The sequence below is a fragment of the Hoplias malabaricus genome, chromosome 18 (assembly GCF_029633855.1).
Source record: "Hoplias malabaricus isolate fHopMal1 chromosome 18, fHopMal1.hap1, whole genome shotgun sequence".
Classification (NCBI taxonomy): Eukaryota; Metazoa; Chordata; class Actinopteri; order Characiformes; family Erythrinidae; genus Hoplias; species Hoplias malabaricus.
In genome coordinates, this window is record NC_089817.1 from 26,515,260 (window position 1) to 26,535,974 (window position 20,715).

Consider the following 20,715-nt stretch of genomic DNA (forward strand, 5'->3'; position numbering starts at 1 on the left):
AAGATTAAAAAAGAAAAATGTCCTCAGAGTCCACAGCAAGACTTGAAAGAAGCAGAGGATTTGGACGTGACAACTACATCAAAACTGGAACTGGTTCATGAGAAAGACTACACTTTATAGAAACGGTTACAAAGGGGTTACAAGGATTTTACAACTGATTTAACACTCAGAGAGGTAATTACAGCAGGCCGCCCGCTTTGGACGTTCATTGTGGGTTTTTTTTCCCAGATTCTTTGAAGCACTTAGTGAATTCTAACTTCCCCTTGGGTTGGTGGCTATAGCGTCAATTGATTCAGACTCTTAAGAGCAACGAGGCAGAGCAGAACTTGCTCTTACTAAGCGATTGTCTTTGTGGATTCCTGTGGCGTGCTCTGCTGCCTACTGCTGCTACCAGAACAATTGTGGGCAGCTCGTAGCCATGAGCATCTGGCTCTGGCAAAGCCGGACCGGTTCCCTCTGCCCTTTGAAGTGCGGCTCTGAAGGAACGGGTTTCTATGGGCTGAGCGTGCGACAGTGTCTCTGGCCACGCAACACTGTAAACTCTTCCCAAACGCCCTGCCACAGAAGATGTGTAAGGCTCACAAAGGCCCATTGGTGCCTTTCATTGGCGCTTTATTTTAATCAGATTATTTCAACGATGAGCTTACAGCCATAAAGCCATGACAACCAATGTTCAAGGACTTATTTGTTGCAGATCAGAGAAACAGAGCATTTAAATCAGTCATAGCAACCTGCTCTGCCAAGGTGAACTCCGAATGAATGCTGACTAAATAGAGAATTCAGTCCACGGCAGGTTCCCGCATTGAGAAGCAGACCCAAACGTAGTATTGGAGGGGAGGGGGAGGGGCAGAGAAACATACGGCACTGGTGAGAACGGCAAAGGATTATGCGAACCAATTCATCACCCTTGCAAAGAGACGCAGACACCAGCGTATAGAAGTAATGCCAACTTAAGGTGGCTAACGTTCCTCGGCCTGTTCCGATCTGTGGTTTCGAGGCAGTTACAAATGTACCGTCATTTCACACTCAAGAGTTAGCATGAGCTGTCTTTCTTTCTCTCTCTCCCCCCCCCCCCCCCCTTGTACTTTCTTTCAGGCTTCCTGTGAACCGGCGAACAATTTTAGGACCAGCAGGAGGCCCGGGGAGGAATAGGACTGCTGTGGTTCTCAGGGTACTTGATTAAAAAGCTTCATTATCATTTACTGTATCGGTCACTGTGAAATAAAATGTCCTCTTTCCCCTGGCACAGACAAGAAGGCAAATAAATGAATGGATTCTGTGGAACTCAAATCCATTATGCACTGTTTACTAAGTTTAAACCGCCTTTTAACATTAATCCTTTGTTCTTGGAATTGGTTAGAGTTCAGGTTCCTTTGGTCATCAGTAAACCATGAAACAAAGTGTGGTGATAATGTGGAAATAGTTGTTGGTAATTGAAGCCACTTTTATAAACACTCTCAGAAACAATCAATGCTCGGGGTTAACCCTGATACTGTGAGGCGCTGCATCTGTCACTCAACACACTGGGAGGAGAACACTAACTATTCCATTCCTCCAGCTAACACGCGATTTTTTACGGAAAAAAATACACGTCAAGTTTTGAAAACAAACACTCGTATATTAACAATGTCTTTCACACCGACGCTACGTCAGATTTTGAATTAGAACCGATTCTATTTTCTGCGTTATACAGATCAAATCAGGCTGACCAATCAGAGCACAGTTGTCATGGTTACAGAACAAACAAACGAGCAGGATGACAGTAGCTGGACAGCTCTTCTTGTTTGTAGCAGAACACAACATTTTAAACAAGAAAAACTACAGTAAAAATCGTATTTTTGAAACAAAATGATAGTCTGTGTAAGGCCTTAACACTGGGCTTGTGCTGGGCAATATGAGCTCAAATCAATATCACCGTTAATTGAACATTTTACCATGATTACGATTAATGAACAAGTTTTTGTTTTTGTATTTTTGACCCTCATAGTTCAGTGACGAGGCTTGTGCTGTAAATATGCTTCAGTGTTAAAGCTGGGATATTTTTTCTAACGTTGCCGGGAGCTTGTTCCTCTCGTTTCGCAAGTCGCTAGGTTGGCCTCTGTGTTTAGGTTGCTTCCATGTGGCAGATAGGGCCAGAATCACGTGAATACAACTTGGTAACGTGGTTTTAAACGAACAGTACATGAACACAGTGGGGACATAACAGAATAAAAATAATCGATATAATCTTGGCTATGATTAGAAGTTCTGAATGTTGATTTTGATTAATTTTTGATTGACTGTTTAATAGGGGAAAGCAGGACCATCTCACCCACCAAATCAAATGAATACTGTACTCCAAATCTCCCCATGACCCATAGAAGCGCATATTTGGTTTGTTGGTGCATTTTGTGCATTCCAACAAAAACAACACAACCAAAACTATACTAATATGGACAAAATGAAGGATATTGAGCTTCTATGTTGGATTTGGTTCAGCTGTTTGAAAGAGACATGCTTTCTTTTAAAGCAGACAGTAAATAAAGTACCGGCTGTTAGCTGGTGGCAGTTGGAGATGAGAGGTGCCGGATGAGGATTGGACCTGACCCACTGCTGGACGCTGCATGGGGCTGTGTAGACTACTCACCGGGCAGGACTGCTTGAGAGGGAACACACCTGCGATACAAAAACCACAATAAAACTGACGCAGGACTGGCTACTCCAAAAGTGTCCATAGGTGTGAGTGTGTTTGCCCTGTGATGTACTGGCGCCCCGTTCAGGGTATGTTCCACAACCCATTGCCTTATTCCACTCTAGTCCACAGTTGGCAGTGGGCAATGTGATTTTAGTCTCATGTGCAGCAGTGTTTTTCTTGGATCGTAGATTATAGCGTTTGTGTGTGTACAGAACCCACCAATTATAAGAGGTTTCTAAAACTCTGTACATACCGTGTACATTGTAGGTGTAGCTCAAGGCTTGTTTTAAGAGGATGATTCCTATGCAACGCACCTGTATACAGGTCAGTGGCTACAGCCGGAGATGGGCACGACTTGCCATCAATCGCGTCCAGGGGTGACATGCTTTGTTGCAGAGGCTGTATGGTTAAACACTCTGAAAGCCCTTCTTGGTAGTGCTCTGCGCTGGCTCTTAGCTGTTTAACAGAACAAAGAATAAAATGAACAGCATTCATATTGTTTCAGGTGCTAAGCGCCGCTGTGCTTCCTAATTGTCCAAGTAGCTTTCGCTTAATGGATTTTAATCCAATTCATTTGAAGGAATATGAATTCCTCTACTGGGCTAAGTGTCGAACATTTATCTTGATGGTTCTCTCTGATGGACATTAAGTGACCCTTTGTACATTAGAGTAAAACACATGAGGAGAAAACTGCTGTTAAAACAAGGCTGATATCTTGTGGCTGAAATCAATACTGATTTTAAAGGATTGCAGAATTCCCCAATTAATAATATTGTCAATAATGTCTGGATATTTATTTTATTCTCCATCATTCGCCTGTATTCCCTGACAAAACAGAACTGGGCAGTTAGTATTCTCCAAGTATTTTGAGCTCTAATTTGTTAGCAGTGGTTTAAAAATATGCAGATGGGACTGGCGATAAAGAGTAACAATAGGCTGATATTACTGACCAGTTGATGTATCGGTCTGCCCAAATACTAAACTGCATTAACCCTAAAACCCCACGTTTTAAAACATTCTCTGTTAGATATAAGACAGATCCACCATGTATGCCTCCATACTGCTCAGTTAAAATGTAGCGTAGCTCTCGTGCTGGAATTCATGCTGGCTATTTTAAGCCCATCAGTGACATTAGATGCACAAAACAGATGCTACACATATACTCTATTTTTTCCCTCTTCCAGTCAAGAAGCAGCACACCGTACGTAGCCGTATCTATGGTGACGGGGTTTGTTTTCCTTCGGTGATAATGAGTACGGCTCCTACACAAGTAATAAGTTTACTAGATTTATCAAAAGTGCTCTTCAAATCCTTTGTAGGTAATGGATTTTAATGTAGTACATGTAAATGGGGTTTACATGTAACATGTAAATAACAACGCTGGCTTGTGGTCTTGCTGTGGTTAATGTGCTAATTATCGGGTCTTAATTATACGTGTGTTTGTACACAAATGACTTCTTTAATGATATACAAAGCCCTTTCCTGAAACGTTGGGACATTTTGTAAAAAAATGATCAAAATATTAGTCTGTGACTTGCTAATTCCATTGAAGATTTATTTAACTGAAGAAAAGCACAAAGAAAAAATTTACAAAAATGTCACTGATCAACTTAATTGTGTTTTTTTGTAGAAATGCCTGCAAAACACTCTAAAAAAGCTAAGACAGACTGTTACATCACCTTTACTTTTTATTACATTGTTGATGTAGGAACTTAGGATAATATTGTTTTGCAAGTGGGATTTTTGTGCTAGACATGTCAGTCAAGCACATGCATCCTGTGTCCATGGAGTCATGCTGTTGTTGTACATAAAGAACGAGGCCTGGCATTTTCTTGCTGAAATAACCATGGACTCCCCAGCATAAAATCCTGATAGCAGCATATGTCGGTCTAAAAACCCAATGTATCAATGAAAACTTCTCACATATGCAAGTCACCCATGCTGTGGTCACAGACGTACCCTCCATACCAATGGCGTAGATTTGCTCTTGACATTGGTGGGGACATATGAATCTACCCCCCCACCCCCCACGCCCCTTTGCTGTTTTTTTTAGTCGGGAATCTTTTCTTTGTGATGTTCCATTAAAAAAACAAACCAAAAAAAAAAGCTTCAAGAAAATAAACACATCAGTTTCTGGTTTTTATTGCATTTTACAAGATTTCCCCAATTATTCTGGAAAAGAGGTTTGTATATGATCAGAAAATATTGCAAAATATTGCATTTGTACACTAAAATACAGAGCTATGTGCTCAATAATTTACAAACCCTCTACAGGTATAATATTATAGTGCACAAGTTCTATTTATTTGCTAAACCTAACATACACTATATGGCCAGTAGGACATTTGCTTGTGGATACCCCCTAATTCAACATTTCTTCTGGAACAAAGGGTATTTATAGGGAGCCTTTCCCTTCTAGATTTTTGGGAAGGCTTTACACCATGTTGGAACATATCTATGAGGATTTGATGGCATTCAGCCATGATGGGTTTTGATATTGCACTTAAATCTTTGCACACAACTCTACATCCCAAACCACGTGTATTAACCTGGTATCTGTATCTGTTGATAAGATGGACTGGCTGATTATTCACTGTACAGTGCATATGATTCACCGATTTATATTAAATACCACGTTTTATATTAAATACATATTTGAACGTAAGCAGCATTGAGGTGAAGGTCCAGTGACGCTCCAGTGATTCTCACCTTCTTCCTGGCCTGCTGCTCCTTGGTGGAGTGTGATTTGACGTGCTTGCGCAGAGAGCTGGGATCAGTGTAGCGCTTCAGACACCCTTGAATCTGACATGCGTACGGTTTCTGCACACAGAGAAACGCACGGGTAACAGTGTGGTATTTTCAAGACTGCACCTTCACCATCTTCTTTGTAGTGCTTTGTGTGGGTGGGCTGGAGTGAAGATGTTAGTGGAGATGATGTGCTCTGTGCTCCGAGCCTTTATTCAGCTACACGGTGGGGCTGCATGGTTATTTTGCTTAGTATTTATCTCAATTATTCAGCCAATTTTACACTGTGGTTTACAAAATGGAGGCACAAACTTTCATCCTCGACTTTAATGGTCAGGACCCCCGCAGGTGCGAGTGGATCGGACACACTACACACCTACCTCTTTGGTCCACCTTGTAGATGTAAAGAGAGAGTAGCTCATCTGTTGCTGCACAGTGTGTGTTGGCCGTTGCTCTGTGGGGATCCATTGATGTGAAAGGTGGACTAAAAATACTGAGATTTTTTACTATATGCCGAAGTATTCACTCACCCATCCAAATCGTTGAATTCAGGTGTTTCAATCACTTCCATGGCCACAGGTGTAGAAATCCAAGCACCTAGGCTAGAAACATTTGCGAAAGAATGGGTCGCTCTCATGGGCTCCATGAATTCCAGCATGGTGCCGTGGTAGAGCTCCACCTGTGCAACAAGTCCAGCCGTGAAATTTCCTCGCTACTGAATATTCCACAGTCAACCGTCAGTGGTATTATAACAAAGAGGAAGTGACTGGGAACGACAGCAACTCGTCCACAAACTTGTAGGCCATGTAAAATGACAGAGCGGGGTCAACGGATGCTGAGGCGCATAGCTGGAATAGCTCAGCTGGAATTCACTGAGACCCTGAGAGTGACCTATCCTTTCATAGTTGTTTGTAGAACAGTCTGCATACAAGTGCGTGAATTTTTACACCTGTGGCCATGGAAGTCTTTTCTCCAAAATTAATTGAAGGTGGTTTTTGACAAGAAACTAAATGTCCCTGACTACTGACCTGCACTGAACGTCTTACCTTGTACATCTTTCTGTGTTGATTTATTTGAGGTATTGTTAGTGATATTAAATACTGTAATTATGCAAGAACTACATTTTCCTTATAGCTGTGTCTTATAGAAGTCTTGTATAGCAGCTGTAGTAACTGTAACAGTTTACTTTAAGACATTATCAGGAAACCCGTTATTGTTTCTGTAGTATTGCCAACCTTCCCTTTTCATGCTGAATGATTCACAGTGCGGCACTCATACAGACTCACAGTATCTACGTGAGTGCGCTGGTGCTTGGCCCGGTCGCTGGAGTTGCTGAAGGCTTTCTGACAGCCCGGATGCTGACACATGTACGGCTTCTCCCCGGTGTGACTCCGCAGGTGGATCTTCAGGTTTTCTAGCCGAGAGAATGCCTTCTGACAGCCCTCAAACTGTCCGGGGCAAAGAAAAGAGAGAGAGATTGTTATTTCAAATATGAACACATGTCATTTGTGGCCAGGAGAGAGAGAGTGAGTGTGTGTGTGTGTGTGTGCGCTCAACCTCTGCTTGCTACAGCCAGGAGGGGTCAGTGTTTTACTGCTTAAGCCAATCATCTGCCTCTCCATGAGTCCTCCAGGTTCCACACCCTCCCTGAGCCCATTACCTGCTCCCTGCAGACCTAAAAGGCTGTATGTATACTCCGCTGTGATTGACACAGAATGGTATAATAAAGAAAAGTCCCTTTCTATTCCTGCCCCGCAGCTAATGCGTCGAATCAGCCTTCAATAATGACGCAAGGCAGAATGTCTCCTTGTGCCTCATTATCGAAGCATTAAAGTTTTACATTTGCACTATTTCGCAGTGACCTCACTTGTGAGGCATGTGCACCCCGTGGTCTTTGTCTTCTCCATAGCCAAGACGTGTGGAATGTGTAGGTCTGGCTGGAAGTACGCGGAATTGTGAACGTAACCGGTGGGAAAGAAAAAAATCCCTTTTGGAAGAAAACAGAACACTAATTTTGTGCAATGACTCAAAAATAGCAGGCATTCTTTCTCACACCACTGCTCTCATCATAGAAAAGATGGAGGTCCTAAAAGAAAAGCTGTAGGAGTGAGTTTTAAATGTGGAGGGGGTTGCACTGTAACGCTGGGGGTCTGGGTTTACTTAATAATCTAAACTGAAGCCTGAGGATTGGATAAAACTGCAGAGGATTGGATGAATAACGGAGGCTACCTCAGATTAACTAATGAGCCAACACTAGATCTAACCAATACAACACTGCATGTAACCAACACACACACACACACACACACACTCACTCTCTCTCCTGGCCACAGCTGACATGTATTCTAAGACTGAACTGTGGCTCCTGGAACAAGAGAGACCTCAGTGGTCATTCTTGGCCCTCTGTCTTTCCTCATCACTTAGCACCATGCTAGTTAGTGTATGAGTCTGTTAGCTATTATAGCCCCTTTGACACATACACTGTAATCCAGAAACGGTTCACCTGGCGGAGCTGTATGTGTGAAAGCAAATACCCATAACATTACTCCCGGACTTTACACAGACTAGCCTTATTAAAGACTCTGGGTAAAGTGAGTTTCACCCCACAGCAAAAGCACATGGAAAATCTCCAGCTGTGCACTACATGTGTGAAACTCCGCCCTCCTGTTTGTGTTCATTCAGAAACTCCACATCTTTTAAGGTGGAGAGGTGTGTTTGAGTATGAAACCGACTGTAGCTTGTTATTGTTCAGTTAGTGGTTTCCTGAATTTGGAAGCTTGGCGTAACTGCAGCAAAGATATGTCAATGTTACCCCCTATGGAGTAGAAATAGAGCAGCATCCTCAACACTTTGCATGGTTTTCAACGTTCTGAACTCTCTCTTCACTAGCCATATGCCTCCAGATGCCATGCCTGAGCAGGAAAGGGAGGGAGTTTGCTCCTAAACCAGTTCAGACCGAGATAATTTTCCCATCACCTTTAACACTCTCCTCCAAGCATGTTGAGCTGTCCAGTGACATGTATCAAAGGAAGCGGCCTTCCACCTCTCAGTTACTGGCATCGTGATTTGGGGGTGCACCCAGATAGTGGAAATCTGAAAGGAAAAAGCCTCAAACAGAACTAAAAAACACATATAAGAATTGTGTCGGGACTCATACAAACACAGTGCCTAACATTCTAGAAACATTTATTACTTCTCTGTATGTGCTTTGATTCCTTGTCAAATATTCCCTGATTCCCTTTCCCCAAACGCCGTTCAGTGCTGTTTTCCACTCAGCTGGTTAAGGGTAAGTAAGTGCTTCAGATTGTGAGAGCAGACTTCTTTATGATTGGCTGTGATTGTAGTTTTTGATCGCTAACTTTGTCCCGACTGTGAAGAAACCACAGATACCAGCTGTGTATAATCATCCTCCCTGTACTCTATCGGGGGCTTTGTGATTGACTCGCAATTCCACTAAACTGTCTGCTTGAACTCAGAAGAACAATATGTTCATCCGTTAGTCCGTTAACGCTGTTTGCTCAGAGGGAGTAAGGAGTGTCATCAAACAATTTGCCTTTGCAACATCTCCTATTAGTTTCACTGGGCAGAGACAACCCTTTGTGGACTTAATTAGCAAAAGACTAATTAAAATCAAATTAAAGAATCAGTAGTGTCCATAACTGACGGTGGAGAATTGATTACACAGTGTATATATAGAGAGAGGAACTGGTGAACTCCAACACTGTTACAATAAACCATACTTAAAAGTTACATAGTTCTGTTGGTCAAAATACCACAAGGATCAACCCCCCAGCTCAGAAGAGGGTTGTTGTATTTCACAGTGTGTGGGTTGGTAGGCTCCAGATCCACCAATGAATGTGCACATGCACTGAACAAGTCCAGAACAATGAAACTGGGCTTCAGAGCTGTGATGTGAGGTTTTACAGACCGATGAATTTAAATTTGCAATTTGAATTTTGAAATGTGCAACAAAACTACCAACACTGTGCTTTGAAAAAATACCAGGAGATATCTTGGAAGATCCAATATCCTGTTTTTAAAAACATATTCCTCCACAGGATTACATTTCCCAAAAATCTCTGCACTCAAATAAAAGCGGAGCAACTTGAAAACCATTTGAAAAAGAGCTTGCCAGAATACTCAAAAACATGAGGGTGGCTTTGAAAATTGGGTTTCGCCGCTTTCAGCAACAACAACTTGCTCCTCAAAACCTTTCCTGGTTCAGAAAAGGCCAGGTCCAATATTGCCTTTCGCAGTAAGGTTCGTATCTTCAGCAAGGTGGATTTAAAAGTAGTCTGCTGATCACCTCGGCACTGCAGTGTAATTCAGCTGTAAACCTGTGACCAATCGCGAAATTACAGCAAAAACAGAAGCAGCCCGGTGACTTGTCTTGTTAGCATGGATGCATGCTCAGTTAGTAAAGGCAGAAACACACGAGTGTCCTGCGGTGCCCTGCAGGGCAAGAACTCCAACTCCCAGAATCCTCTGGAGAGTCACAAGGATCCGAGTGAAGGCAACAGAGCCAATCAGAGACTGTTACCTTTCTGCCTCACCAGAATTTTAATGAGAAACCCCCAAACTCTGGCTGAAAACTCAAACATTGGAAGCATACAGAGTTTTTTGTTTTTGTTGTTACATGTACCAATTTTTTGCTGTTTCTTTGACTCTGCCTCTGTGTTGCTCCTTCTTGCAATTGGTGTTCTCTGTTTTGCTGTTTGATCTCTGTGTGTTTGCCCTGTAGTAGATAAAAGAGTCCATGTTGCTTGCATCTGCCTCAGCGTTGCCTTACAATAAGCAAGGTTACTGCTCTCCCAAAAAGTATTTTTCCTGTCCACACAATCAAAATCTCCAACCCTGAAGGCGTTTGTAAAAAAAAAAAGAAAAAAGTTCAGTTTCTGCTGATCTGAAATGCCATTTTTGTGTGGGAGGCCAAGATGCAGTTTAAAAAAATATTCTTGAGACTTTCTGCATTCTAGTTTACAGTGTATATCTTCCCAGTGGAGTACACTTGGGCTGTGTGGTGTAACACTAACACCATATACAGCGGTATATAAAAATGTGGTGAGTGTGGGGTGTCAAATTTCTGTTCTGTGTCCTTAAGAACATGGATAAAAAGTTCATTCATGTGCATTTAAGCCAGCCACAGGGAGGGGGCGCTGTGGGAGTACACTGAGTGCTGTCACACTCTAAAAACGGGTGGGTAAAAAAAAACACAAATTAAGCAGCTCACCGCAGTTTTGAATTTGGTGTTGAGTTTGAGTTAAAAGAAAGTGGAAGACCCTTCAGTTTAGAAGACGCCTTCTAAACAGTGTAGAGCTTCTTTTTTTATTTTGCTTATTTTCAAACTTCCCGTTCCTCCAGTTGTTGAAAATTGCTCTCTCAAAAGCGGGTTTTTAACCTTAACAGCAGGCACTGTCGGGCTGTGCTGTGCTGAGCCGAACTGCACAGCGCCGAAAACCCTTCACTCACAGATATGAGGCTCACGCAGGCCAACAGTGCACATCCCCGACACCCATCTCCATCCCCACAGTAACACTGTACACCACAATAGTTTTTAAACAGTATGACGGTATGTTATACTAGTGTTCACGCTTAAACAGAAAATACTGAAAAAGTCGATATAGTTAGTGTTAGAGGCTTCATTTTAGAGTCATTTTCTGCAAATGTTTTCTGTGCTAAAAAATGAACAGCTTCTATTTAATGGCTGTTTGGACTGGAAATGACATAAATGCAGGGAGGTCTGTGACTTGCACAGTATTGTTTGGGATGTTTTTCCTCCATTTTGGATGCCTTTGTCAAAGCGAGTGCTATTACAGGCTGGCATTTAGTTCTCTGGCCAACAGTTCCCACTCAATTCCTATGCCATCCAACGTGTCTTCCCTTAGATCAGCCTCTAATTACACGGGGATTGTTTGAGGAGCTGAGTGTCTGGGCCTGGGATTAAACGCTCGCTTATCAAAGGAGCTGGAGGAAGGCGTTGCTTTTTCACAGCCGCTCCGTGCAAATGAAATAATATCCTTCAGAAATGCAATTAAAAGCTACACAAATTGTTATGCTAACGTCTGCTTGTAAATGGGTTGTGTGTTATTCGTTGCACTGGATGTTTACTCGTGTTTTACGTGAGGATGAAAACAAGTATAACCGGCCCTACTACACTGAGCTTTTTATCCATTGCTGCACGGGTCTCTTAAGCGTGCGACAAGAGCCATTAGAGCCAGAAATTATGACCCCTGTCTTCTTTAATCACCGTTTACTCATTATGGCGCTACAACCAGGCCCTTGCACAATTGCGACAGGCCCAGCGAGGAGAAGTGGGAACACAAGGCAGGAGGAGAAGGAAGCCAAATCAATAAGCATTCAGCTCAGGACTGCGGAGAAAACAACAGACGCAACATCAGACGCGAGTGCCTCAGTGTGCTTGGAGTAGCCTTTCAGATTTATTTAATAAAGCCTCAGACCCTGCTGGCCGCAGGAAGACTAAAAAGACAGCAGTGTGCTCCTCAAAGCTCCAGCCAGCTCCTGACAGGCCGTGGCAGCCCGCCATGCCCTCGCCACATAATGGCAGCTCCATCCCATGCCAGCAGTCAGGCTGCGAACATCGCTCCCTCTCCTCCCACTTTTGTTCGGGCCGTTCTTACGCAAAGCCCTGGCATCTCCAGCACAACAACAACAACTGCTTTTTTATTTAAGATTATTCTTCACAGCATTCATCGCCATGGCACTCGTTTTTTTTTTTTGGACATGAACCATCAACAATAGACAGTTAAGGTTCTCTTATGGTAGAGGAGGGCAGTATGACAATATTTTATCCTAATCATACTTCAAGAGCTGAGCAAATGGACAAACAGAGCATGAGTGCAACGTGTGAGACGCTGGAGTGCCAATTACTAGTGTCATATTGTGACTTTATAGTACACCTGGACACAGCTATTCAATTATACAAACACACTGTTATATGTGTGTACCATCCAATGCCAAGTGTAGGCATGAGTGGAGTCCCCCATCTTTGGTGTGTTGTGGAGCAGAGTGAATATTCTCTGGAGGGATGGAGCACCATTCAATTCATTTGGGATTTGGTATCTAATCATCTAATATCAGTAGAGCTGAATGGCATCAAATCCTCAGAGAAATGTTCCGATATCTGGTGTAAAGCATTCCCAAAAGTGTAGACGCTGTTACTGCACAATGAGGGATGAATGAGCTATAATCAGCTGTTAGTACGTCATTAGACTGTAAAAAAAGAAAGGTGAATTGTGGGAAGTAGGAAGTAGGGCTGGAAACCTTGGGTTTCCTCCGGGTGACTGTCTGTGAGGAGTTTGGTGTGTTCTCCCTGTGTCTGCGTGGGTTTCCTCTGGGTGACTGTCTGTGAGGAGTGTGGTGTGTTCTCCCTGTGTCCGTGTGGGTTTCCTCCGGGTGACTGTATGTGAGGAGTTCGGTGTGTTCTCCCTGTGTCTGTGTGGGTTTCCTCCAGGTGCTACGGTTTCCTCCCATGGTCCAGCTGTCCATGGTTTCAGCTGTCTTACAGCTGTCTGAACCCGCCAAAAGTCTTAGAACGTCACGTAATCAGCGGGGTACTCAGGCGCTCAGAAAAAGAGCCAGAATTTCAAGTTTCTCAGGATGTACTCAGGATGAAGGGGATTAGAACAAAGGCTGTTATTTTAAAACAGGTACCATCCATTTTGACTAACAATCCTTTAACCATTTAGAAATGTGATATTATCTTCAAAAACTCCAGCTCTCGATCTACATACAGTGGTATTGAAGAGCTCTCTTCAGATCGTGAAGCTTCTTTTTCAGTTAAAGGCTATTGAAGATCAATGAAGGTTATTAAAGGAACACTAGGTAAGATTTGGTATTTTTGCTCCTGGGCTCCCCCTACAGTTGCAATGTGTAATTCTTTCTTATAGCACTGTTCTGGAATTAAGAGAGAGTGCCGTTTCTGCAGTGCTGAGCTCTGTTGTCCCTATTACAGGTCAAAGTACCGTCATAATCATTTTGAAGCTCTAATTTTAATGTTGCGGCACGGTGGCGCAGCAGGTAGTGTCGCCGTCACACAGCTCCAGGGGCCTGGAGGTTGTGGGTGGCTGTCTGTGAGGAGTGTGGTGTGTTCTCTCTGTGTCTGCGTGGGTTTCCTCCGGGTGACTGTCTGTGAGGAGTGTGGTGTTTTCTCCCTGTGTCTGCGTGGGTTTCCTCCGGGTGACTGTCTGTGAGGAGTGTGGTGTGTTCTCCGTGTCTGCGTGGGTTTCCTCCGGGTGACTGTCTGTGAGGAGTGTGGTGTGTTCTCTCTGTTTCTGCATGGGTTTCCTCCGGGTGATTGTCTGTGAGGAGTGTGGTGTTTTCTCCCTGTGTCTGCGTGGGTTTCCTCCGGGTGACTGTCTGTGAGGAGTGTGGTGTGTTCTCCCTGTGTCCGCAGGGGTTTCCTCCGGGTGCTCCGGTTTCCTCCCACAGTCCAAAAACACACGTTGGTAGGTGGATTGGGGACTCAAAAAAGTGTCCGTAGGTGTGAGTGTGTGAGTGAATGTGTGTGTGTGTCCGTGTTGCCCTGTGAAGGACTGGCGCCCCCTCCAGGGTGTATTCCCGCCGTGCGCCCAATGATTCCAGGTAGGCTCTGGACCCACCGTGACCCTGAACTGGATAAGGGTTACAGATAATGAATGAATATTGCACTCTTCTGGAAAGGTCAGACAAAATATTAGAACATTGCTGTAAGGATCTGACGGCATACAGCCACATCAACTACAATCTGGACGTGGTTCTGATTGGAGCAGTTTCTCTTGAACTGTACTTTTCACATCAAACCACTGAGAATGACTTTGTTTACATCTCAACCTTTTGGAGAAAAAAAAATTGTCTGTTTTTTTTTTTTTAAAGCAGAAGTGGTTCTTTCTACCGCGCCTCTCCAAAGAGCCCTTTTGGCACCTTTATTTTTGTAAGTGTAGTAGAAAGAGTGCTCGTATTGTCCGCCTGTCAGGGGAAAACGAAACATGCCGGACCACAGTCGCAGAAGGAGCGTAAAAGCAGTTAAAATCCACGAGGCAGTCAATAACAGCTGCTGGATCAGACAAACAACTTAAGGATCCTTGCCAAAGCTCCAGAGAGTGTGGCTTTTGTAGCTGCTATTTCTGGTGGCCTGCCCAAAGTTTCTCCTGGCTTCCATGGTAACCCTCAACACGAATACCTGCTCTTCTGATTAAAAAAGAAGAGGAAAAAAGAGCCAGCTGTCATTCCTTCACTGCAGCCAATTGTCTTATGTGGTGTGATTAATGACTTACAAAGAACAGTTTTCATAAGTGATATGATGATAATTCTGCTCTGAAGGTCTAAGCATTTCATAACAGAAGTGATACGCTCACAGAAAAAAACGTATTTCAAACTTGTGAAACCTGTGCTCCTCTTTGAATGTGGAAAACAATCTATAGGCGACGTCTGATCAGATTAAGGTCCAAAACAGGTTGAGACACGCTGTTGTGAAGTGTAACCCGATCTATTTAGTCCTGATCACAGCTCATATATCTGTTTGGCCAGTACGGCTTGTCTTCAAAGTGGTCTTACTACAGCACAAACCTTCGGAGGCACTTCTGCATAGAAGAAAAATGTCCAACGACCGCAGCAAGCAGAGATTTTTTTTCCTGCTTGGGCAGTGGCTGTGACCATTATCCTTCCTTCTCCGGTCTATGATTACGCGCTCGACAAAACCATCCAACTGTTCCAAGCTCCATGGCAACAGGAACGGTTTTAAGTAATGAGTAAGTGTTTGGAGTGAAAGGTCGACTGCAGGTATGTGCACCATTAATGATTGCCAAGATCAGATGAGGCAAGGAATGGCTGTAGAACAGTCCTTTTTTAGTCCTTCTCAGACCCCGTGTACCACCGAACCAGAAGGTCACTCTAAGGCCACTGTCCTTTAAGAAAGGTGTAGCTCTGTCCAGAAGAATAACTCAGGCTAAGCCCTGCCCACCGGCGGTCGTTCTGCTGCTGACAGCTCGTCCAGCTGAGACACGGCGATGACCGGAAACAGACAATACCTGGAAACTCTGCCAGTGCCTAAGTGTAGGCCCTTTGTCCAATTTTACTAACGGTATAAACTTGCTTGTCAGTCATTGAAGACTTGCTACAAGAAATACCTCCAAAGCTGAAGCCCAGTTCTACCAAACCTCAGCAGCACTCAATGGACCTTAAGCTTCTTGCCCTCATACTGTCTGAGCTAAAAACATCCTCAGGCTTCAAATTTCAAATCTACCCTTTAGTGCTCCCTACTCTTCGCATTTGGTTTCAGTTTAAATTCAACACTTTCTTGACACCTTCCATGTGGAATAATCATTTATTTCCTCCATCTTTTTGAGATACTGCCTTTGTCGGCTGGCACGAGAAGGGGTAGCCTATGAAGGGTTTTGGTGATCTTTTTAAAGATGGTGACCTTTGCTTCTTGGCAGAATTGTCTCCTGCGATTAACCTGCCCTCTTCGCATTCATTTAGATATTTTCAGATCAGATCAGCCCAGTCCCTTTTCCCCAACTGTCTTTATATTTCCATGAGCCAATGGATGATCCTTCCCAGACATCGCTTATATTCAGGATATATTTGCGTCTTATGGATTTTAACGTGGTAGGTAGAATCAAAACTGCTTGGGAGGGTGGACGTTTCTGTTTCAGACCAATGGTGGGACAGGGCTGTTGGTGTGGTGTAATTATGCTCACCCTGTGCAAGGCTTCTGCTAATTTATTCATTCATTCATTCATTATCTGTAACCACTTATCCAGTTCAGGGTCGCGGTGGGGCCAGAGCCTGCCTGGAATCACTGGGCGCAAGGCGGGAATACACCCTGGAGGGGGCGCCAGTCCTTCACAGGGCAACACACACACACACACATTCACTCACACCTATGGACACTTTTGAGTCACCAATCCACCTACCAACGTGTTTTTGGACTGTGGGAGGAAACTGGAGCACCCAGAGGAAACCCACGCGGACACAGGGAGAACACACCACACTCCTCACAGACAGTCACCCGGAGGAAACCCACGCAGACACAGGGAGAACACACCACACTCCTCACAGACAGTCACCCGGAGCAGTAATCAAACCCACAACCTCCAGGCCCCTGGAGCTGTGTGACTGCGACACCTACCTGCTGCACCACCGTGCCGCCCCTCTGCTAATTCAGTTTAATGTTTTCTCTACAGACCACCCCTCCAAATTTCAGTTATCTAAATTTCACCCCAGTGTAGTCAGTGATCAATGTGATAGGTGACATCTCCTTGCAATTTCAGTCACCTGCTGTTCTCATGTCCCACTCTACAGAAGTTTTGGTCCCGCTGCTTTGATATAATGTTGAAGGCTTTGGAGATCAACCTAGATATCTGTCGTCTGGTGCTGATCTTTGGTTTTTCTTTTAGTCATCCTCATTTACTCGAGACCAAACAGAGATTTTGTCGTTTTCCTTCTTACAGGTGAAGTGCTGCATTTAGTTTTTATGGAGTTCCTCAAAGCCACCCTTTATTTCATTGTGGTTTTGAGATGTGATACATTTCGTTAAGCTGGAGATATCATAAGTCAGAAAGTTAATACTGACACTGTCTTCACTGACTCGCTTTTAACCTAATCACTTCCTGTCAATTAATATTTTTTTTGTATGTGAATGTGTATCTGGGGGGTTAAGGTTCATATTTGGAAAAGCCGTTGACCAAGGACAAAATAAGTGCTGCTGTAAATGCTATTATTCTATTAAATGCTAATATTCTATCATTGTTATTGTTCTTGGAAAAAAAAAAACATCCTCAGATGCTTTGACAGCTTTGTCAAAAAAAGCCTGTTTTAAATGGGATCTTACTCTAAGCTGTTGTCCAAGTTTTAGAAACATCACAAAGATGTCGCCCATTTCTACACTATAAATTTGTAGACACCTGTGCATCAAACATTTCAGGATTTCATGCAGAATTCAATGGTGTGAAAAGGTAGTTCATCACCTGAGAATACTTTACACTAGATATGGGAGTACTGGGGATTGGGAATTTAATGAGATTCAGCCACAGAGCATTAAGGTTTATAGAATAACAACTACATTCCTAACTTTAGCTTTTAAAGGGACAGTAGGTAAGCTTTGGTATTTTTGCTTCTTGGTTTCCCCTACAGATGCAGAATGGAATCTGTTATAGCACTGTCCTGAAGTGAGGCTGGAGGGGGACATAGTGAAGTTTCTCACATACTAACCCAGTCATTCACACCTGTAAATCGCCAATCCACCTACCATTTTATTTGGACTGTGGGAGGAAACCGAAGCACTTGGAGGCAACCCACACAGACACAGGGAGAACACACAAAACTCCTACCAGAACCCTGGAGCTGTGTGACAACGACACTATGTGCAGCACCACCGTACTGCCCCTAGGTTACTTGTACTTAAGTTAATATACGACAATACAACAATATAAAGTAGTGCTCTGCATACCGTGCATTTGTTAGGTTTCTCTCCGGAGTGTACCCTCATGTGGATGAGGAGTTTGTAACGAGCATTGAAAGGTTTGTGTCTCCTGGGACACCCTGCCCACAGGCAGGTGAAATCCTCTCCTTTCCGCTGGTCTACATGCAGCTTCTCAATGTGCTTGACCAACTCCTCTTTGTGGCTGTAGGTGGCACTACAGTCCAACCACTGGCAACTGTGTCCCCCATTAAAGTCATCGAGCTCTCCCTCGTCCTCCTCCAGCATGGGGCATAGAGCTAAAGACTGCCCAAGTATGCTAGGATCATCCATATGAGGCAGAGAGTGCGGGTCTGCCAGAGTCTGAGTATGTCCAAACTGACCACCAGGTGGTCTGTGTACGTGGTAAGAGTGATAGGGTGGTGGGGGACCTCTAGGAGGACTAGGGGACTTGATAGTGGCTGCCATTTCGAACAGAGGCTGTGCAGAACTTGGCAAGTTATGAGGGACATGTTCTGCTGTTGTAATGATGCTAATCTCTTGTCCAAGTTGATGTTCCACTACCAGATTTGTCCCACCTCTCTGGCTGTTACGTGCACATGCCTCTTCCAATCTCCGCATGCAGATACTCACTGTTTCCGGGTGGTGGTTACTAGTGTATTCCTGGCCAATTCTTGGAGTTGGGTTAAGAACGGCAGCACTGGGAATAGAGCACCCCTTGACTCCAAGGAGATGCCCACATACGTCAGACTGCAGGGGTGAAGGGGTAGGTAGGGAGGCTGGGGAACTTTGGGAACCAATAATGTAAGCCACCAGTGACGTGGGAGAAGTGCGAATAATGGAGTTCAGGTCAATGCCGATACCATCAGACAGAGGCGAGATAGAAAGTGCTCGTTTTTTGCAGCGGCCAGACTGCCGGGGGCTGTTGGGGTCTTCCTTAAACAGATACGCGGGGAGAGACGTTGGGTTGGAGATACTGGTAGCTCCAGACATGGATGTCCCTGGTGGAAGATTCAGAAGATCCATCCCATCAGACATCTGACTGGAGCTGTTCTGCTCCCCCACGGGTGGGAGCACCCGATAGCCATAGGGCCAGTCCAGCTTGCTGCTGCGTATCGACTGGCTCTCTGCAAGGCTGAGGGTGGTGGAGGCCAGGGACTCTCTGGATAACACTGACCTGCACCAGCACAAATGCAAAAGTGTTAGCTTTGACAAGATATCATCATTGCTTGTCTGACAGCTTGCATTCTCAGGCCTTTTGGCAGTTTACCTTGCATCGGAGAAAGGCACAGAAAGGCTCAGAGAGTGAGGGGGGCAGTGGGCGGCACGGGGCTGGAGAGTCACTGCAGACACGGGGCTCAGACTTTGGACCACCATAGCGTTGCTGGTCACTTGGAGGTTTGATCTGCCACATTGTTCCAGTAGTCTTCTATGAGATCCTGTGAAGCAGAATAAAAGGGTCATCAAATGTTGACCTCATGTGCTGCAGCCTTAGAGATGGGCAGAAATCCACATATTCCATACCGTCTTAAGATATTAACACTGTGTACGGTATTACCATGGGCTGGAGGTGGGGGGTGCACTGTCAGGCTGCGTGAGCCTCATATCTGTGAGTGTGGGTCGAGTGAAGGGTTTTCGGCGCTGTGCAGTTCACCTCAGCTCAGCACAGCACAGCCCGACAGTGCACACTGACAATTGTGTTGATGATAAAAAAAAACTGTTTCTGAGGCTGGTAAGTGAATTAAGACTGTTCTACTCTGTTTATAAGGTACTTGTGGTTTAACACACCACAGCAAATGCTTTTACAGCAAACTCCAGTTCCAGAATTCAAACCCTCTGCAGTAAGGATCTATGACAGATTCTACATATGCATTCTTAAAGGAGACATATTCGACCACTTTTACACCAGTGATCACAGTTCTTGGATCTGGTAAAAATACCACGAGGGTCAAACACCACAGCAGCATTCTCTCCCTGTCTACACAGCACTACAGCACTGTTCAGAAAGGCTTGTTTTAGTGCATGTTCCTTTAATTAAATGAGAATGAGCAGGAATGAGGAGTGAGGAACAGAAGCTCTGGTGTTCAGCCATTTTTACTTGGATATCTTTCTTCTCTATTCTTATTTTCACTATATTTAAAGAAACACTATGTCATGTTTTACCATAACATATGAGCTTCAGAATCATTGTGATTCTCCACTGACATGTAATAGGCAGAACAGAGCATCTTTGCTAACATCTCCTGAGGGGCTCTGTGTCCAACTAGAGGCCTGTAACATTGCTGCAAGCGGCTGAACTACAGTTCTCGTACTGAACTAGAGTTCTTTGTCTCAGAGACTGTTACTGTTACGTTCGAGTCTAGCTGGACAGTTAGCTGATGGTTAGACGACCGGGCTTGTTACCGGAGGGTTGACGGTACAATCCACGTGGCTGAAGTGCGCTTGAAAAAGGCACTGTACCCCCGAATGCTCCCCAGGTGCTGGGGATGGCTGCCTGTTGCTCTGGGTGTGTGTTCACAGCCCCTTGTGCACTAGTATGTGTGTGTGTGTGTGTGTGTGTGTGTGTGTGTTCACTGCCACAGATGGGTTAAATGCGGAAGATACATTTCGTTGTACATTGTACAATGACAAGTAATTGCACATTATTATTATAGAGTTGCAGCAGGATCCCATCACCTCGATCGTTGGGGGTCAAGAGAGTTTTAGCTTTTTTTAACTCATCTACATGTTCTGATAAAATCAATTTAATGTTTAATATTATCACAAGTCTGTCCTCTGCTCGTGCACATTGTGAATTGGACATTGTAAATAACCTATAAACATTGCAAGGCATTGTATTTAATGTTCAAAAACCACTTATGAACCAATTATGTTCATG

At 44.2% G+C, this 20,715-nt stretch overlaps 1 protein-coding gene across 2 annotated transcripts in view; it reads right to left on the bottom strand.

Moving 5' to 3' along the window:
• glis3 (GLIS family zinc finger 3) overlaps positions 1–20,715 on the bottom strand; it is a 37,726-nt gene that overhangs the window by 7,629 nt on the left and 9,382 nt on the right. For both annotated transcript variants that reach the window (XM_066650891.1, XM_066650892.1), the window contains exons 3-8: positions 19,108–19,276; positions 17,868–19,014; positions 6,706–6,867; positions 5,384–5,494; positions 2,989–3,130; positions 2,529–2,655 (exon numbers count right to left, since the gene is read on the bottom strand). In XM_066650891.1, the coding sequence (XP_066506988.1) occupies positions 2,529–2,655; positions 2,989–3,130; positions 5,384–5,494; positions 6,706–6,867; positions 17,868–19,014; positions 19,108–19,276 (1,858 nt within the window). The remainder of the gene's footprint in view (positions 1–2,528; positions 2,656–2,988; positions 3,131–5,383; positions 5,495–6,705; positions 6,868–17,867; positions 19,015–19,107; positions 19,277–20,715) is intronic.